General features: G+C 32.8%; 1 protein-coding gene across 4 annotated transcripts in view; it reads right to left on the bottom strand.

Annotated features, from left to right (window-relative positions):
* Window positions 1-1,389: 1,389 nt before the first annotated feature.
* LOC110410438 (CLEC16A-like protein) overlaps window positions 1,390-19,766 on the bottom strand; it is a 25,890-nt gene continuing 7,513 nt past the window's right edge. For all 4 annotated transcript variants that reach the window (XM_021420113.2, XM_021420114.2, XM_021420115.2 and 1 more), the window contains exons 11-21: window positions 16,366-16,454; window positions 16,219-16,289; window positions 15,696-15,806; window positions 9,939-10,010; window positions 7,686-7,823; window positions 4,264-4,369; window positions 4,117-4,188; window positions 3,944-3,999; window positions 3,462-3,621; window positions 3,135-3,301; window positions 1,390-2,045 (exon numbers count right to left, since the gene is read on the bottom strand). In XM_021420113.2, coding sequence (XP_021275788.1) covers window positions 1,791-2,045; window positions 3,135-3,301; window positions 3,462-3,621; window positions 3,944-3,999; window positions 4,117-4,188; window positions 4,264-4,369; window positions 7,686-7,823; window positions 9,939-10,010; window positions 15,696-15,806; window positions 16,219-16,289; window positions 16,366-16,454 — 1,297 coding nt within the window. In that variant the 3' untranslated portion in view covers window positions 1,390-1,790. The remainder of the gene's footprint in view (window positions 2,046-3,134; window positions 3,302-3,461; window positions 3,622-3,943; window positions 4,000-4,116; window positions 4,189-4,263; window positions 4,370-7,685; window positions 7,824-9,938; window positions 10,011-15,695; window positions 15,807-16,218; window positions 16,290-16,365; window positions 16,455-19,766) is intronic.

Raw genomic sequence — 19,766 nt, 5'->3', positions numbered from 1 at the left:
AATATTAATTGTTTATTTAAGTACATATTTTATGTCTACTCTTTTTTTTAAAAAAAAAACGCTAACGGTATTAGGAGTCAGAATCAATGAAATCTGGTTAATTATTTTATCACCTACTCTTCAAAAACTGGTTTTTGTTTAAATGGGAATGAAAAATAAGCTAATGCGATGCAAATTGGCGTATACAAAATTTTAAGGTTTCATATTTCACTAATTGTGACAAATTCATCTACAATTTTGCATTTAATTTACCATTAATTATATTAAAACATATATGCTTTAAAAAAATTTTCAAATTATTTTTAAAATTTAAATCAATTTTTATTCTTTTATTATCTTTCATCGAGTTTTTAAACTTTTATTTTAAGTTGACTACACTTTTATAATTAACAATTGACTATTGACTATTAATCAAAATATTACTTTTTTTATATTCATATAGTATTCACGTGTAGAATGATAAATATTACATGATTATGTTATCACAATATCACATCAATTTCTATTATGACATGCTAACATGTCAAATTAACACCATATGATATAAAATGATATGTTACGCAAAGACTAATGAAAGTTAATTGACCATTAATTATAACAATATAAAAATTTAATTAAACGTAATAAAAACATTAAAAGGTAAATAAATTTTTTTAAATAATTTGAAGACTTTTTTTTATATATTGTGCTTACTTAATTCACTACATTAATTAATAATTTATAATTTATAAACAAGTGCACATTTAAACACAAACCAACTTACCAAGAAACAAACATGGTGTAACGTACAAATCAACCCCTTCGGCAGTTCCCAGATTTTAAGTCAAACCCCATCAAGAATCAAGCAAAAACAACATCAAATCCTTAAAAAACATCATCTAATAAATACCAACCAAGTCATGGAAACCCAAAACAAAAATAATCACAAACCTCTAAAGAAATTCAGCATCATAATAGAACTTCCAACCACCAGTAATAATTTCACAAATACATCAGAGCTGGGAGAGGTAGCAATGGGGAGAGTTTAAAAGAGTGACACAGGGGCCCAATCAAGAGAAAGACTGAAACAAAGAATCGGAGATATGAGAAGATAGGAATAAAGAAAAGAGGAGAAAAAGGGAAGGTCGCAGGTGAAGCCAAAGCCAGTGACCGCCGCGGAAGGCGGACTCATCGAACATACCAGCTAGAGAGCAACATCTTTCATTCATATATACTTTTCGCAGCTTCTTTTCCTGGAATTCAATTAGTTCAGTGGCTTCAATTCTACTTCACGATTCCAGTACTTTCCTTCTTTTTTTATGGCTATATGCAGAATCAAGTACCATACTCCATACAGAGCAGACTATTCTTTTCTAAATTTTTCCATAAAAAATTAACATGCTGAGGTGATTTGAAAAGAAATGCACAATGGCTTTTACTATGAGGTTGCAAATGTACATCGATGTTACGCAACTTACAAAATTAGGGGGAGAAAAGCCTAAGCTAGGAAGCCGCTCGATAATGAACAGAAAAAAAATAAAGGCCAAATGAGCAGGCAAGGCCAATAAACAAACAAATCAGGCAAGGGATAGCTAATATACAAAGAATGGCACTAAATCTGCGGAGCTAATCTACACTTGAGGGTATATCTGGGGTTGCCTTAGGAGCATATATACAAAAAAGTGAAAAGACCACAAACTCTCACTGCAAAAGCATAAAGCTAACCATTTAAACAAGTTGGCAACTATAATGGAGTCCAAGGTGTTTGTACTTTGAAATACTTAGAGGATATGGAGAAAAATTTGACGAATCTACAGTTCAAGGTCAAGTACTGGTTTTAGTCTTCTCTCAGCTTCACTGCTTTGTAGATTAATCTCCTCAAGAATCATAGATAAAGCACTTTTGCAGGATTCATCATCCCTGAAAGCTAAGGTCCATCTCCCATCAACTAGAGTTTTTATTCTCATTTTTCCAAGTCCACCAGATTTGGGAGGATCCGAAAAGGGTAAAGTTGATGGACGAATCCGTAAGTGTAGCCATCTTGAATGCTTATCATCAATTCTAGGCTGAAGGTAATAGACCAGAAACAACCAAGTACTTTAGAAGAAAGTAGCACAATCACCGGAAATATAAAAACAGAAAAAAAAAAAGTGTGAGAATGACATGACTATTCAACCTCATGGAATGTGATTACATGCCAATTTGCGCTTTGGAAGATATTATATCTACACTTGACTAGGGTGGCAACCGGGAGAGTTCAAGTTGGATTACTTCACATTGACATTTTTAGATAAATTCAGATAAACTCAAGTTCAGGTCATAACTTTTCAATCTTGTGCCATGTAGTCCTACATGCCAGTTTGTGCTTTGGAAGATGTTATACCACAAGACTTTTATCAAAACTTGACAAAGGCAGCAATTAGGCAGGTCAATTATGTTATTTTGGTTGGGCTCTAGCTGCCCTCCATTACTTTCTAATACACCTTACCATTCATAGATATGAGTTCTACAATTTATTAATGGATCCTACACATGTAACTGGCGATGATGTGTATGAGAAAATAATTGACAAAAGAGTAATTGAGGGCCAACCAATTCTTCAAGTTGGGGTCAATTCAGATCATTAAATTTTGGTCTATTCTGAATCAGGTTGTTTCAAGTTCGGATTACTTCGGGTTTCAAATTAATCAAGTTCAGATTGTTGACTTTTAGGTTAACTCAAATCAAGTCAAAATGAAGCTATTTTTTTATAATAGTATTATATTAATCATTTTTAAGTTTAATTGAAATTTAAAATGAGAAAATAATATATATTATGCTCAATTTAAGTTTCAATCAAGTTTCAAATTTATTTCGGTATCATGTTACAGTATCGGTCAATGTCTAGGTTGGTTTTGGCTTTTTTTCAGCTCTGGTTTGGTTTGGTTAGGTTGGGCAGGAATTTTGTGGAAGGAGCTTTTGCCAGCTTTACACTTGACTATAGAATGCCAAGACCAACCTCAAATCCTTCTCACCTCACTAATTATGTTAACAACCAAGGCTGTTATTTAAGGTAGGAACTAAATGAAGAATAAATAGCACATGCAATCAAGTGCACACATGTTCTGCAGCATTTAGTAAGAAATACACTTAACAGAAAATATAGCTGAACTTACATTTGTACCAGCCAAAGGTGCGGCAACACGGACAACTCCATAATACTGCTTCAAGGGTAACTCTTCAGAAAGGAGAACCCATCCCGATGTGCCCATAGAAACTGCTAGAAAGAAGAAATGACGTTCTTTGCCCCTCTCAAATGCAATCCTACAAGGCAAAGCATTAACTGCCATGGCAGTGACCAGATGTCAGGGAATCAAGAAGTAATTAATTGTGCAACTAGAACATGTAAGAAAATTTCTGTGAAAAATTGGAAGGGACAAAACAGGGAAAAACACACACACGCAATCACTTGTAGAGCCAGTAGTACTAGAGACAAAACTGACCAAGTCTTATTTCAGTGCCCGGCCTTGGACCTGATACATCCAGACCAGCTGCCCCGGCACGGGACATTTCTGGGATATCAACTGGAGGAAGGATAGAGGGCTGCTCGGGCAAAGCCCTCCCGATGGAGAAAATTTGAAGTTGATGAAGAAGTACAAATACCTAAGATAGAAAGTTTAGAAATATTAGCAACTTATTGAAATTATAAATGCTACAGAGCACCATTGAAGGAATGAAAAGGCATGCAATACTAAAGATTGTGCTAAAAATTAAAAAGCAAAGCTCTTGTTTTCTTCCTTTTTCTAATTATTTGCACATAAACATCATAAGACCAGCCGAGGAGGAAAGCCAAAACAAACAGTCATTTCAGAGCAGACAGTAACATTAAATATCATGCATGCCGTAAGATTCAGATTTATCCAATGTCTTTTGATTTATTGTACCAAAATAAAAGAAATGGAGCATAAAGAGAATATATACAAACCTTCACCAGTTCACTCATCCTCTCACCAGAAGCTAACGATGAGTCAGCTGGAATATCTGTACATGCAAGACATAATGCAAATGAATATTCCACATTCAAGGAAAAAGAAAAGAAACAAAGATCAGAAAAATAGTTTCGAAACCATCCAATTTTTTAACAGTATTCAATCCTACCTTCAGAAGTCAATTTCTGAAATGACAAAAGTATGCACTTTGGCTCCTTTCGAGGGGATGAAGCCTCAATTGCTACAATTAACTGCTTTAGTCAAAAACTTAACAACCAAAGTCATTATTTACAGCTTCAACTTCTTAAAAGAATACCTCTTTTGCATTTTTTCCACTCATCACAAAGCACTGTTATAAGTAGATCACGCCAGATCCCTTTAGTCTCCTGTAGAAGAAAACTTGTGCAGTTCCTATATGAATCCTGCACCACAATAAGTCCACCACGATTATAAAAAGTCCAGAAATAGCTCATCCTGAAAAGAAATACATGATTAAGTTAAAGAGTAAAGTGTGTAAGCCAATAAAGAATAAAGTTACCTGATATTTTCAAATTCAAACCATAATAGAAAATGAGATAAATTAGATTGGAGACATTTGATGAGGATGCTTAATAGTTCACATGGCATCTAATGCCATTGAAGCAGAAACTACTTACGCACCATCACTTATTGTAGATACAAATTTTCAGCTCATTTTGGATTTACCAATTTATCCTTGAGCATGCTTTGCACCTCCTGCAGCACCATGGACTACACGTCTTCAAGAACTAATTTTTTAATGGATTAACTGCAGGACATCTGATCTAATCTCAAACACATTGGATGTTCATAGTTTTAACTTGGTGAAAGCAAATTTGGATCTAGTTAAAGGTTTATTGTATTAAATCTTTTTCGGAGTGTCCGAATGCTTCTTAAATCCTTTTTTGAGTGTCTGAATACCTCATATATAACATTCATGACACACAGCATCACACTTACCTCTTGTGACAAATCCAAATGTAACAACCTGCATCCTGTAACATATTTCACCATCTTTGTTACAGAATGAGATGTTATAACCTAAATAAATTCATTAATTACACACATCGACCTTTGTATATGGCTTGGCTAATATTATTTGACAAGAGAATTATGCCTCTTAACACGCAAAACTCTTGCACTCCTAATTATCTTTCTAGCCTTGCTCAACAAGCATTAATACTTATCTTCTTCATCCAGTTTCCTGCATTTGACTCTCGTACTTCCATCAGTATCTACTACTAGCACCTTCTTGGCAACCATCCAGAATACGCCTTGCTATCTGCCAGTCTCCCTAGTTCCATAATTCCAACTTCTCTTGACTTCACCAGCAACAATACTAAGGTAAATCAAGGATAGTCCAGTCACCAATTTTCACCTTTCCACTTCTTCCCACTAACTGGATTACAATACTACCAGGTGCCTCACTAGAAGCATACTTTACACCCATTATAAATAAAAGGCCACAGCTTGCTAGGATATGTATCACAAATATACTCCCCCTTCTACTGTTCATAAGTTGCATGTTGAATGTTGCTTCTAAGAAACTCTTAACGCATTTATATCTGAAAGGAAAACTACTGCCAAATACTAGTTTGTCTGCTTTAAAAAACTATCTCATTATATCATGTCAAGACAGATTACAATCATTAGAGTTCAATCTTAGTTCATTTCACAAATACATTTCAACTAAATGAGTTCAATCACATAAATACTACATTCCAGTTCACTGATATCTTGTGTTTTCCATTCTTCTTCCTCTCCCTCCACTCTTCTCGCTTAATTGTCTTTCTCAACCTTTTCAGCTATCATCCCGTCCCTTGGTGCATTTATATGAATGAAGCTTGTTATGCACAATGTAAATTTAATTGTATTCATTGCACAGTGCACATCCCAACCCTTCTTATATTAATTATCATCTTTTCTTTCGATAAATGTTATCTTTTCTTAGGCTTTGCTTGGTAGGAAATATAGAAAATTGAAAGAATAGAAAGTTCAGAGAGATAGGAAAGCATGTAAAACAGAAAAAAAAAAACAAAGCAAAAAGAATTATTCTGCTGAGATTCGTGGTAGGAAAGATAGAAAAGTAGACAGAAAGAAAAGATGTATCTCATTTGCTTGGTAGGATAGAAAATACTATCTTTACCATTACAGGCTTTCAATTTTAATTTGCTTGGAAAAATAAGAGAGAAAAAGGAGACTTCCACCATGAGAAAAATGGAGTGAAATTGCAACCTTGGACTCACATCTGTGTCATTCCTTCTCTCCTAATCTTTCCAATGTATCAATATTGATTTTTGTGGGCCTAAACATAAAACAGTTATCAAGTTCTCCCACACTTCTCTCCTACCAAGCGTGAACATGAAGAATTCTCTACCTTTTTGGACCCACTTCTGTTCGGGTTCCCAATTATCCTTTCTAGTAAGCATAGCCCTTATTCCTCACATTGTAGCTCTTCCTTCATAATATTCTTATCTGCACTGTAATCATTTTTTAACACATTATTTGTTACCTACTAATTATTCTATTACACTGGGGATCTCAAGGTAGTATCATTGAAATTTGAATTTTCAATTACCAGGCATTCCATGATTGAAAAATGCCTTTCACCACCATATCAATCATCAACCTTACCGTCCCTATGACAGGTAAAATTTTTATACCATGAGAGTTGGATAAGGGGACAACAGCATGAAATTACAAAGAAAGAAAGAAAGAAAGATATATATATATATATATATCTCCAAAAATATGGATTAACCCAAAGGTATTTTAAAGTGAAAAGTGGGACTTTGAACTAGTTGTTAACAACTCAGTCCAACCAATTGATAGAGTTATATATTTTAACTGAATGATAATAAATATAGATTATCAGTGAATAAGAAATTTTTCCTACACATAAAAGATAATAACTAAAAAGTGATTAAAAGTCAAAGACTAATATATTTCTTCTACCAAATAAACTTTTCCTAAATTAGTCCAGCTTTAAGATTGCTAATGAAGCCAAAGGGCTTTTAAGTTCTAACACGAACAACTGCAAATCAGAGTCAAAACAGCTAAATGGAAAAAGTAAATATAACTAGACAGGACAAAACCATGCATCAATAAAATTTCTGCATCATTAACAACGAAATTTTAAATAAACATTGTATTGTTTGATAAACTAAAAAATTCAATATAAAAATTTTTGTATTAAATTTATATTGCAAAAACGTTTTTATGTTGCTGAGAAGTAAATACTTAAATAATTTTAGTATAGCATTTTCTCGAAAAGAGACATGATTTTAAATAGAATTTAAATCTAATAACGTTAAAAAAAATACATATGTTATAGAAAAATTTTTAATTAATACACAGGTAATGGAGTCCAATAATAAAAAATTTAAAACGAACTTGACTAAGCACATTAAGTAGTTTCTAACTACTCAACATTTTGAACGGTTTATGTTCGGGATACAATATAAGTAGTTTTCAAGATAAGTAACCAAACATGTTAAAAAATACTTTACATTGTTGAAAATTTTAATTTTCAATACTTGATCAGACAACACCAAATTTTCCAACCAATAAAGCTATAATCACGAGATAAATATTAATTACCATAAATTAATAATGTCACAAAAGTTTAGTATAAATCAAACTATCATAATAAAAATACTTAAAATTGGAGGCTGCAATATGATTCCAAGTATATCATATATATTTAGAGAGATAACTCACCTTCAACAATTTAAGATGATGACTTTTGAACTCAGCCTCACTATAGGGGAGCAATTGGCGCAAAAGCCAACCACCATCCCACAAAGTTTCTGCAGATATATTTGATCGGCAAAGAAGACTGACCAATGCATCAAGGACCTAGACATATTGCATTTAAAAATATTATGATTTGTGTATAGCACTGAGAGAAATTTGCACTACGTTTTTGTCTCTTTTATTTCCCTATAATGTTTTATAGATGAAACAGGTGACCTTCCTGTGACAAAATGGAAAAAAATAATATTATCACATTAAATATAAGTGCATAACTAAAGTAACTACTTGGTGGCATTGTTGTGGTAAGAATGCACCACCACGCTACTGCCTCCCTTTAACATAACGATGCGGCTCCTCTCCTTTTTGGTTCTTAAAAGGAGAGGCCTGTTAATAGTGAGATTTATTGCCATGTTAGCCAAGATTATATCAACACACTAGATTATGCCACAAAAAGCAATTTAATGGGAAAAGGATAAATAACTTGTTTAAATGATCTCTTATTAGCAACTTAGCAGCATACGCCATAGGGAAAGATATCCTACTTAAAATTCTGCCCCAGGTCAAATAACTATTTTTCCCTCCAAAATTTCAATAGCTGCTGCTTTTGGGGATCCAAACAAGAAAGGAAAGAAAAAGTAGGCTAGGCATGACTCCAATTTTCATACAATCATGTCAAGGTTCTTTCACAAATCAGAACGGTATAAAACTTGACCACATGTATATTGTCATAATTATTTTCAACCATTGTTTCATTTTACCGTTTTGCTTTAACTCTTGAGAAATTTTGGGCAACAAGAGATTGACAAGAAAGGAGAATACCTTCGGGAATTAGGGGCAACACGAAACTACATTCTCCTTTCAACTTTTAGAGCTAGTCTGAGTCATGTAGATATTGGGTTTGGTCTCTTTAAAGAAGCAAAGAATGTCCTAAATGCACTAATGTGTTTCATAAATTAGCCAACAACATCAGTTTAGTTATTCTTTTTGTTGTTTTTTTTTCAAATAAGAAACAATTACATTAATTAATTGTTATTCTGGCATAATCTGATGTGTTGATATGGTCTTAACTAACAAGCCTATAAATCTAACAATTAACATGCCTCTCCTTTTGAAATGCCAAAAGGAGAGGAGCCTGATCCGATACATAACACTTTTATCACAATAAAGTTCAGCTACTTTCTTTTTATATTTTTTGGTCTTATATGTTTGCCTTCTGTCCCTTCTATTTCCTTTTTCCAACTTCTGTTTTACATTTGTTTTTTTTGTTTCTTCTATTTCTTTTATTTATTTCTCTTACATTACTTCATTCGCATAATCAACCAATTTATCAATGCAATCTTTCCATCCAGTTAAATGAACTAATAATGTTTGTCCACTCAATAAGATATTATTAAATAAAAATTATGGATGGTAAAGGTGGTGATGAATATACATATTTAGAACTAATGTTTCTAAAACAATTATATTTTGGTTCATTTGATTACTTCAAGCATAATACGTTATGTTGTTTCGTTTTAAGATTTATCCAATTAAATCATTTCATCTTTTTTTATATTATAGTATCTGTGTAAAATTATGTAATTGTAATGATGGACTAATGAAATCTTGTTGGACCAACACTTTAAGAATACATTGGTTGCTTAACAGTTTAGAGGGTATAAATCTCAAATTGTGATTGTTTGTATGAATATAAATGCTCAAAATAAATTTTAAATATTATTATTGTAAATCATTTCAACTATCACAAAGTTGTTTTAAAAAAAAATTGATGGTTTTCAAAAGTATATTTCATATATTTAATAGTATATTTTAAACTTTTTTTTTTATAAAATTGATATTTCATGTTTAATGCCAAAAAGTTAAAAAAATCATGAAAATAATTTTGCAATATAAAATAAATAAGAGCTTTGGATGTTTAGCAAAGGGAAAAGGATAGTTTTAAAACATCCAAAAAAGGAAAAATGGACAAAAAAAAATAGACAGGGAGTATTTTTTTCAATCTTAGCATATATCTTTTTATTGTATGCCACAGCAAAGGGTTGAGCTATAAGCTTGTTTTTCTCTAATGAAAGCTTGATGTATTTCTCCTCTACAACATTTTATTTTTTAACAAAACTTATTACCCATCAGAAAGGAAGTGCAACTTTCTTCTTTTCTCACTTAGAGAGCTGATTCCTGCTATTTTATTTCCACAAGCACAATCATGTACAAAAATACCTGGTGTCTATATATACGAGGGCTTGCCCTTGTTCCTGCTCCTGCAAAAGAACAAGACACTCCATAGTCTTCCTGTTAAACATTGAAGGAAAAGGAAATTATACAAAAATCATAGCATTGGTCAAAAACATAAATACAGATGTCAATTAGTTACAGATATTAAGGACTTGCAAATACAACAAAGCTATCAGCAGAAAGAGGATGAAAGGAAATAACATTGGAGAAAACTTAGCAAATAACAGACAACTAGAAGGTAACTTTTGGATAACGAAGTAAACATTTGAAATCCTATTTCGATTAAGTAAAAATCTTATGTGATGGAAATAATCAAAACCAAAACTATAACTTGCGGGATTTGGGCTAGACACTTAAGAATCATGTACATGAAGGGACAAAATTTTAATAAAATATAACATTAGATACTCCATGAGCAAACCATTTTTCAAAATGTATATACTTTTTCTGCTTATTTTCCTTCCCTCTTTTTCTCATTTTATTTAATTTTTTGGAGCATGAGTGTTCAGCAAGCACTGAATCTATCACACAGATGATGCACGGTAAGGTTAGATCTCAATCAATACTACACTCTAGGCCCAGGTTTACCTGGTAAGTGTTGTCAAAGGCACAAGATGCAGTCTAGACCCTAGGACCCTTCTGTAACCAAGGCACAATATGCAAAATAGCACTTTGAGTGAAGGCACTAATTTCTAAAAAATAATTAATATATACATATAGCAGAAAATTCCTCTGTTGCTTGGACTCTGCATTTTTAATCAACTACCCGTATCAACACACTCAAAACTGACATGGGTATAGGATCTGCATTGTATTCTCCAAACTCAACTGGGGAGATAATACCCAAGTAGGGCTAAATTGCTGCCCTAACCAAAATTTTCTTCTTTACTTCCCTCACCATTCATTTTTGAATTATTGCAAAATCTTCATCCCATGCAAGAATCAGACACAATTTATGATTGATTGGGGAAAACCGGTAGAAGAAGCGCGAAGAACAAAGAGAGAAACAGGATGTTGGGAAACTGAGATAGTGAAGAAAGCAGTCAAATCTGGAGAGAATGAAGCATCTCAAAAAAGGAAGAGTAAGGAATAGAAAAACATCCACAAACAAAGCAAACAGAAAGAGAAAAATTGAAAGTTTTTGCTGCTATATTTTACAGATGGGAATTACATTTAAAAGTTAAAAGTCTAAATTCAATCACGTGACTCTACATTTCACCTTGTTATTTATACCAACTTCTTTGTCTTTTTCTTTTCTCCCACTTTAGTTCATTTTGCCTGGGTTTCCGCCCAATTAAGACAATTGGCCTTCAATTTATCTACTTCTATGGGCTGACAAGGAGGTCAATTGCTGGTGTAATTTTGCTTTCTTTTAAAAACTCAAAACCAAAACACCAATCACACATCTTCTCTTCCAAAAAAAAAAAAAAAAGAAAGAAAGAAGGAAAGAAAGGTAGTTAAACTACTAGAAGAGTAATGCCAGCCATCATAACATAATAATTTAGACAATGAATCCCCACACCTGTATCCTCGTTTCTTACCCTTTATAGCCGTATCCCCATGTCTTCAACCATGTAGTTGGAATGTCAGATACTTAAATACAAAATATTAAAGATTGTTATACATTATTATGGCTTATGTAGGTTATGGCTTATGTAGGTTTAGGGCTATTGTATGTTTAGGGCTGTTTTAGTCTTTTTCATATTCTCTATTCTATTAACAATAGAATAGCCACATTGCAGAAATTGACTTTTATCTAATATATGAAAAGAGAATTTTACATGATATCAGAGCCTACCTATCCAAAACCCTAAAAAAAAAAGAAAAAAATGGAGAAAGAAGAAAAGAAAAAGAAGGTACTCATCAGACCATTGTAACTATGTGGATTGGGTTCTACTGAGATTCATAGATCCTGTTAGTTGAATATGAGGTTGGCTAGTTTTAATATGTTAGTCGATTTGTTTTTGTTAGGTTGTTAGTATCATCTTTAATCCGTTGCTATTAAGTATTGCATTGTGTTAGTTGATTGTTTTTAATAGTGAGGGTCAGTGAGATGGCGTCCAAAGGTAGTAAGAGTGTGAAGGTTGTGTCCTCATAGTAGATGTTATGCTAGCTGGTGATGGTTCTAATTTTGTAGAATGGAAGTTTCTAGCGAAGGTATTATGTAAGAGGACTTGCGAAGGAAGCACATCTTACCAAACCCTGTCCAAATAAAGAAGATACTGCCAAGGTATGGATGACAAATGATAGAAGATTATTTTCTCCAATTGTTAATTGTATTGATAGAAAGATGTTCTTTCAATGCAACGTACTACGATAGTTAAAGAGTTATGGGAGTTATTGCATGAGTATTTTTCAGGTACAAAGAATATGAAGAGACTACAATTTATCACAGGAGGTTAGTTGTCCAAGTTAAAATGGACAGACAATTATGGATTATTACTATGATCATCAGCGATCTGCTGAAGATTTCTACACTGCCAAGCCACTTTCAACTGATGTGGCTAAGATGAAGGAATGGCATGAGACTGTTTGTCTTTGGTTGGCTATCTAGTTTAGATTCAGAGTATGACACAATTAGTTCTCAGGTCAATTCTGTGTTTGTGGCAGGAAATTTGGTATCATGGAAGAGTAAGAAGCAGAATGTAGTAGCTAGGTAGAGCACAGAGTCTAGTGCTATGGCACAAACTACTTGTTAGCTTATGTGGATTCGTCACTTGTTGGAGGAAATTGGTTTTGCAGATTCATCTCTTATGAGGTTTTGGTGTAATAATCAGGTAGCTATGCATATTTCTTCTAATCCAGTGTTTAAAGAAAGGGCAAAACATATTGAGGTTGATTGTCATTTTGCACAGGAGAAGATTCAACAGAGATTGATTTCTACTTCCATGTGAGCACAGGAGAGCAAGTAGCAAATTGGTTTACTAAGAATCTTTCTCCGGTTAGGGTTGATTATATTTGTAACAAGCAGGGCTTGATCAACATCTATGCTCCAGCTTAAGGGGGGTGTTAAAGATTGATATATATCATTATGGCTTATGCAGGTTTAGGGCTGTTTTAGTCTTCATATTCTTCATTCTATTATAAATAGAATAGCCACTTTGTGGAAATTGACTTTTATCTAATATATGAAAAGAGAAAGTTTACAGCCCCACACTCTATCCTCATACCTGAGTTCGAGCAACATAGGAAAAATATATAATATATTATGAGCTTAAACTATATGATTCTGTTAATAAATATTAAAGAGTTTGCTTCATTAAATTGCCTAGTGTGATCCAAATATCAAGCATTATCATAATTAATTAAAGTCTTAATCACATACTAGCTCAAAGTTTCCTCCACTTTCCAGTTCTACCAAAATATTCACCATCAACTAAAACTACACGTTTCTATGAATTAAATCAAGTTTCACGCAAGCCACTCACGACATCATAGTCACCACATATCAATAGAGGATACCATGTCATAAGTGACAATAGCATTATGTAAACAATTTCGTCATCAAGGTGTTATCTTTTACATCATTAAGGTGATTTCTTCAATTTGTTATCATGCTATTTCCTCACACCTCATCATCGAATGTGTATGACAGACAAAATTAGCACCGCATCAACTCAGTGGCATATTAGCATTATAAAAAAACCCCTACCCCCCTTAATTTTGATATGCTGCATATGAATCCAAAATGCATTCAATAAACTTTGACCTCTACATGTAGAAATTTTATCCTCTTTCTCCAGTTCTATTCATTAGGAAGGTGACGGTCAGCAAGATTATTCCAATTAAAGGAAGATGATGCAATAGCTACTATTTCCAATTCTGCAGAGAATGATGATTATTCCTATTGTTCATATGACAATAATTTGTAATTCAATTTTCAGAATATAGAAGTATGGATGATTTTACTATTGCTTTCAAGAACTATGCACACAACACTCTAAAAGAAAAAGTAGATCCTTTTTCTCAAATGAATCAAGAAAATTTTGAGCCAAAATTTGAAGCATCAGATGTTTGAGAAGCCAGATGTAGAAACTAAAGGACCATTGGAACATGATCAATCACTTGAAGAATTAAAAACCCAATAACCAGGTTTTGCAGCTGAAAGGCTGAAATTGTGCATGTTAGGCTTAACGAACAAAAGGCCAAGTTTTTGGCAGTCAAGCAAACAAGGAGTCTTGTGATGTGCTGCTTGTTGAAAAATTCCAATCACTTTATTTCTTCACAATATGTCCAAAATGAGACAAAAAAAAGGAAAAACCATTGGCTGTGTTGATGCCACAGAGCAAAAATATGTTGTTGACAATGTTGTTCAAGGGTTTTGCTTGAAATTTATTTCACTGCAGAACTTAAAATTTCAAAGTTGAGTTTTTTCCAAGAATGGAAGCTGATGCAGAGGAGGATGACACAAATAGAATTAAAAAATTTAAAGATTTATTTTAGTCATTTTAAAAAATAAATAGACATTTATTATTGTCATTTTTATATTTTTTCTCTCTTCTTTGTTCACTATTTCTCTTCTCTGTATTCTCTCCCATAATTCTATGTATGTTCTCCCTCTTTTCTCTCCTCTTCATCTCTCCCTACTCTAGTTTTCCATCCCATGCTACATAAAAAACTTAACTCGGGTAAAGTAAGACATACAAAGTCCTTAATAATTAACTAGACCCAATAAACCACCATCAAGCTCATTTCAACAATACAAAAGAAAAAAAAAAACTACCGTAATACCACCAACAACAAGACTAAACTGATTGAGCAAAAAAAACACACCAAGACTAAACTAAATCAATAAAGTAATACACAAATGACTAACTAGATCTTGTAACACTCACTATGAGTGAGAAAAAAAATTGAAGCAATAAGAGAGTTTCAGTTTTAATTAAATGAGAAATAGTAGTTTCGAAAAATTGAAAAACAAAATGGGTAGTTTTTCTGTTTTGGAAAAAAATGAGCAGGTAAAGTAAGACAAATAAGGTCCTTAATAATTAACTAGACCCAATAGACCACCATCAAGCTCATTTCAACAATACAAAAGAAAAAAAACTACCATAATACCACCAACATCAAGACTAAACTGATAGAGCGAAAGAAAAAACATACCAAGACTAAACTAAATTAATAAAGTAGTATACAAAAGACTAACTAGATCTTGTAGCAATAAGTGAGCGAGAAAAAAAAAATTGAAGCTATAAGTGAGTTTCGTTTTTTAATCAAATGAAAAATAGTAGTTTTGAAAAATTAAAAAAAAATGAGTAGTTTTTTTTTTTTTTTGGAAAAAAATGAGTAGTTAACGAATTGATAAAAGTGGCATTTTACTCAACTTTCATTTGAAAAATATAAATCCACGTATCTATCCTTAATGATGATTTATTTTATAACTATACTTGGTTAGTAATTTTATCAACTGAGTTGGTGTCAAGTTAACTCGTGACATCAATTCAGTCATTGGCTTTATAACTATGAAGAACACTTTCTCTTTGATCAACCAAAGCCAACGACAACCCTAGCCTTGGCTACCAAAGTGGATAGCTTTTACTTATCCATTCTCTTGATGAGGTATCAAAGAAACTAGCATAGAAACAGCTCTTTGCATGAACCAATATTAATGACTAAACAAACATTTGAGAAGTAGAAATGTTCCCTTCATCTTTTTTTTTTTTTTTTGCATTCTTTCTCTTCACCATTTTAAGGGAATATGGAGAAATAAAGCATGCTTAAAGATGAGCAAAAGAAAAATACCTTCAACTTTTGTAGATATCCATCAATCTCACTAGCAACACCATCTCTTATGGAGCCACTTTCAAAAGAAAAAAGTTGCTCTTCACCCGAGCCCTCACCTACCAAAGCTTGCTGCCCAAATTCAACACAAAAGGTTCTACAGTTCAATCAATTAGACAAAGGTGGAAGAATTTCTAAAATAGCAATCAGGTACAAAATGACAAACAAGTATGCCCCAAGTTTTTTATTTTAATCTTAGGTATACATTGATAGGTATCAAATTCATCTTCATGAAATTTTTTTTTTCCAAAATACTTGCACCTGATTGTGCTGTCAATACATATGAGACATCAATAGAATCCACTTCAGAGCAAGAAATAAAGCTTTTGGTTGTGGACCATCTGACCACACTTAAGTACTATTGAACTATACATTCACCGATAAGTTTTCAAGACAAGAAAATCCAAGAAAAATAGGCAAGCTATTATCAGATGCAAACAAATCACTATTCCAACTGAAGAAAATGACTAGCATTAAAACTTACCAGTAAGAGTTTTTTGTGTTGTTTGCGTTGAGGAAGAATGCCAAGAACATCTAGCATTGATTCATCCAATTCTACAAATGTAAATATTCAGTAAGAAATAGCAATTAAAAACAGATGTAGTGATATGAAACCCTTCACTAATATTACCCTTTGTTTGCAACAGTGTAGCCAACACACTCAAAGAGCCCAAGGCCCGTACATCGTCTCCATCAGTGATATATGAAAGCAAAGTTTCCCTACAATACATGTATTGCCAAGATCACAATTAGACTATATACAACACAAACATAGTTATTAAAAATAATCTACAGAATACGAACAAAGGAAGCAGTACTACAACAACCTACTAATGTAGTAATCTACATTTAGACTAATTGTTGTCATTCGACTGAAGAATGAACAGTATCTATCTGAAAACACAACTTAATTGCACAGAAGATTTTGCTAGATTAGAGTTTTTTAATTGCGACTATGTATCTTTGCATCTCAGAAGTCTTAAACTACAAAGCACAACACCAAAAGGGGAATCATTAATTGCTTTAGAAAAAGAAAAACCATAATAAATTGTAGAAGTTGTTTCCTCGATTTTATGTTATTCTTGGTTCTATGATAGTATGGTATTGGGTTAGGGATTTTATAATGTGTTAAAAGTTAAGAAATTATATAACGCTTCACTACAACCTTTAATTCCGAAAGTGTATTATAAATAAGTGAAATTCTCATTAGATCTTTTTTTTTTTTGGTTAAGATTTATGATTAAAGTCTAATTCCTAAACAGTATTTGAGCTACCTGGGCCAAAATACGCATAGAACCAATCACCAACTTATTTAAACCTTGATCCAATTGCTTCCCAGGTCTATCATCTTCTGTGGTGAAAGTTTTAAACCAACACTATTAAATTTTAGTGTCAAAGGGTTTTGCTCCATGTTGAAATGAGTAGCTAGAGTCAAGAATATTGCAACTGAAATAGAACTTGATAAGAAGGCCCATATACATGAAAGGACATAACCCTAAGGTAGCATTTGGTGCTTTACCACTTCAAAATTCCAATAGAATGTGAGCTAGGAAGATAACATTGCAATATTTGATCTATATGGGAAAGTATTGATTAAAATCTTGTGAAGATAGCATTACATCGTTGGGTTTACAAGCACCTTATTGAGAATGTTATGTGAATTTCCAAAATTAGCCTTATGCATCAAAAAGCAAGTTTAATACACTTGCATGCTTTTTATAATTAAATTTGTTAAATTTTAGAGAGTTAAATTAATTAATTAAATTAGTTAATTTAAATTATTAATTAATTAATTTATTAGTTACTATAATCAACTAATTAGTTAATTATATAGTTAATTAAAGTAGTTTAAAGTAATTAATGAAATTAGTTAATTAATTTATACAATGAGATTCGTATTTTTCTATTACTTTTCTCAAGACAAAAATTTGTCAATATTTTTAATGTCAAATAAGAGCAGCATTTCAACATCAACATGAAATATATTATCAACAACAATCAATTAGTATTTTAAAAAGGAAAGACCAAATAATGATACCCATTTCTTCATCCACAAATGACAAACCCATATAAAAGTCATAAATATTTTTTATTATACTAAAATCTAGCAAGACTAGTACAAATTCATCTTACCCACTTTAGATATCAAAATCTAAACAAAATTCTCAAAATAAAAATTATCTAGAAGTAGCAAAATTTGATAAAAAAAAAATGGAAGAGAAAATATGTTGTTGTCTTGACTGGGTAGGGACATGACTGTTTTAGGTGGTGGTTTATTTTTCTGGCCAATGTCTCAAGTGGTGATTTTTGTACTTGGTCGAACTCATTTGCAGGGGTTGCTTATGAGGTGGCTAACAGAAGTTCTGTGGTGGCGGAGGAGGTTGGAGATTGAAGGAAAACAGAGAGATTCATGAGACATTTTGGTCATTTCCTGCTCTTCTCTTCTTTTCTTTCCCCTTATCCCCTACCGTGACCAACGACAGGTTCTGTATTTTCTTCCCCTCTCTCATGTCCTCCCTTTCTCTTCCTTTCTTCTCACTTTTTTGTGAAGTGAACCAATAAAAAGAAAGAGAGAAGGGAGAGGAAGAAGAAATTGGTTTTGGCAAAGACAATTTTTGCCAACTGACAACTAGATCTAAGTTTTTTCCAAAAGAAAGAAGAGAAAAAAGGAGGAAAAGATAGATTTTTAGGGAAAACTAAATCGATTAAAAGATAAAGGAGAGTGAGACGAGCAGAAAGAGTGGCTTTTTTCTGCACCACTAGCAGCAGTGGCCGACTGTTGACGATGATCAGCCACAAAAATTTGGGTTTTAGAAAGAGAGGGGTTAACTAGCAGTTGGTTAGTGAGACAAAGAGATGAGAGAAAATGAAGAAAAGAGCAGTGAGAAAGAGCAATGCTGGGCATTTAGTCCAAAAAATAGTCACTTTCCCAAGTAGTGAGAAAGTAACATTATATAGGTTTTCAATGGGAATGCGATTCCCTCTTCTGACTGTAATGTGATGCCAATGTAATGTACATTACATTGATATTTTTTTGTTACCAAACACTATAATGTAATTTTACCATTCACATTACAGTGAATGTTACCTACATCCCCCATACCAAACAGCCTCTAAGCTTTCAACATCAAGAATTAGAAAAAAAGCGAATAAGAGTTTCAAAAGATAACTATGTGCCAATCACTCCCCTAAAATATAATGACACTGATTATCCCAAAAATAAGTGGCCAAGTTAATCAAATCACCATCATAAATTAAGTGGCTGAAACTGACGTATAATACCCATGATTGGGATACTTACTGTACAAGATGACAACAGTGCCAAACAGAAAATAAAATACTAGCAGATAATAGAGCACAGATTGTCATGTTCAAAGTTCATCCGAAGTACAGCTATGCATTGACTTCTTACTCCAGACAAGATTGTTGATAAGACCGCAATTAAGGATCTCTTTAGCTTTGATATTTTCTACCAACAAAATGGTGAATTTCCTGAAGTCCAAAAGGTTGCTCTATGCTCCATGTAAGCAAGTTTGGAGTTTGTAACCATGCTCCCTCATAAGGATGGGTTTACTTCAACTAGTGGAGAATTAACTAAGACAAGATTTAGGGAACTATCTTTTCCTTTTTTTTTAACATTATGAAGGTGGTTGTTTTGAAGATGAAAATGAAACGGTTTTTTGCATTAGGCTTAGGTGAAATAAAGGAAGTCTAGTTTCAGGAAAAAGTAACAGTGCGGTGCAGCAGCAGCAGCAGCTTTTGTTCATTCAGTCGGGCTGGGGAAAACAGGAAGTTTGGGGAAAAAATATACAAGGTTAGTAATCTAGGTTTCAGTCAATAAGTCAGAATTTTGTTGAAAATGAAATGTTAATGAAAGGAATGGCGCACAATATCCCCTCAAAGTAGCTCCCCATCTTTTGCAAAACAAAGATTGATGTAGTCAAAGGACTTAGGGCAATTAGAACTCAACAATTAGGGCTAGAATAGGGTTAATTATGTTGGAACAATAGAAAGATAATTGGGTTTTAGAAG

This window comes from Theobroma umbraticum, unplaced genomic scaffold, assembly GCF_002168275.2.
Source record: "Theobroma umbraticum cultivar Fairchild unplaced genomic scaffold, ASM216827v3 scaffold_56.0, whole genome shotgun sequence".
In the NCBI taxonomy this organism is placed as follows: domain Eukaryota; kingdom Viridiplantae; phylum Streptophyta; class Magnoliopsida; order Malvales; family Malvaceae; genus Theobroma; species Theobroma umbraticum.
Note: the sequence above shows the minus strand (reverse complement) of the source record. Positions and strands in the feature narration are given on the sequence as shown.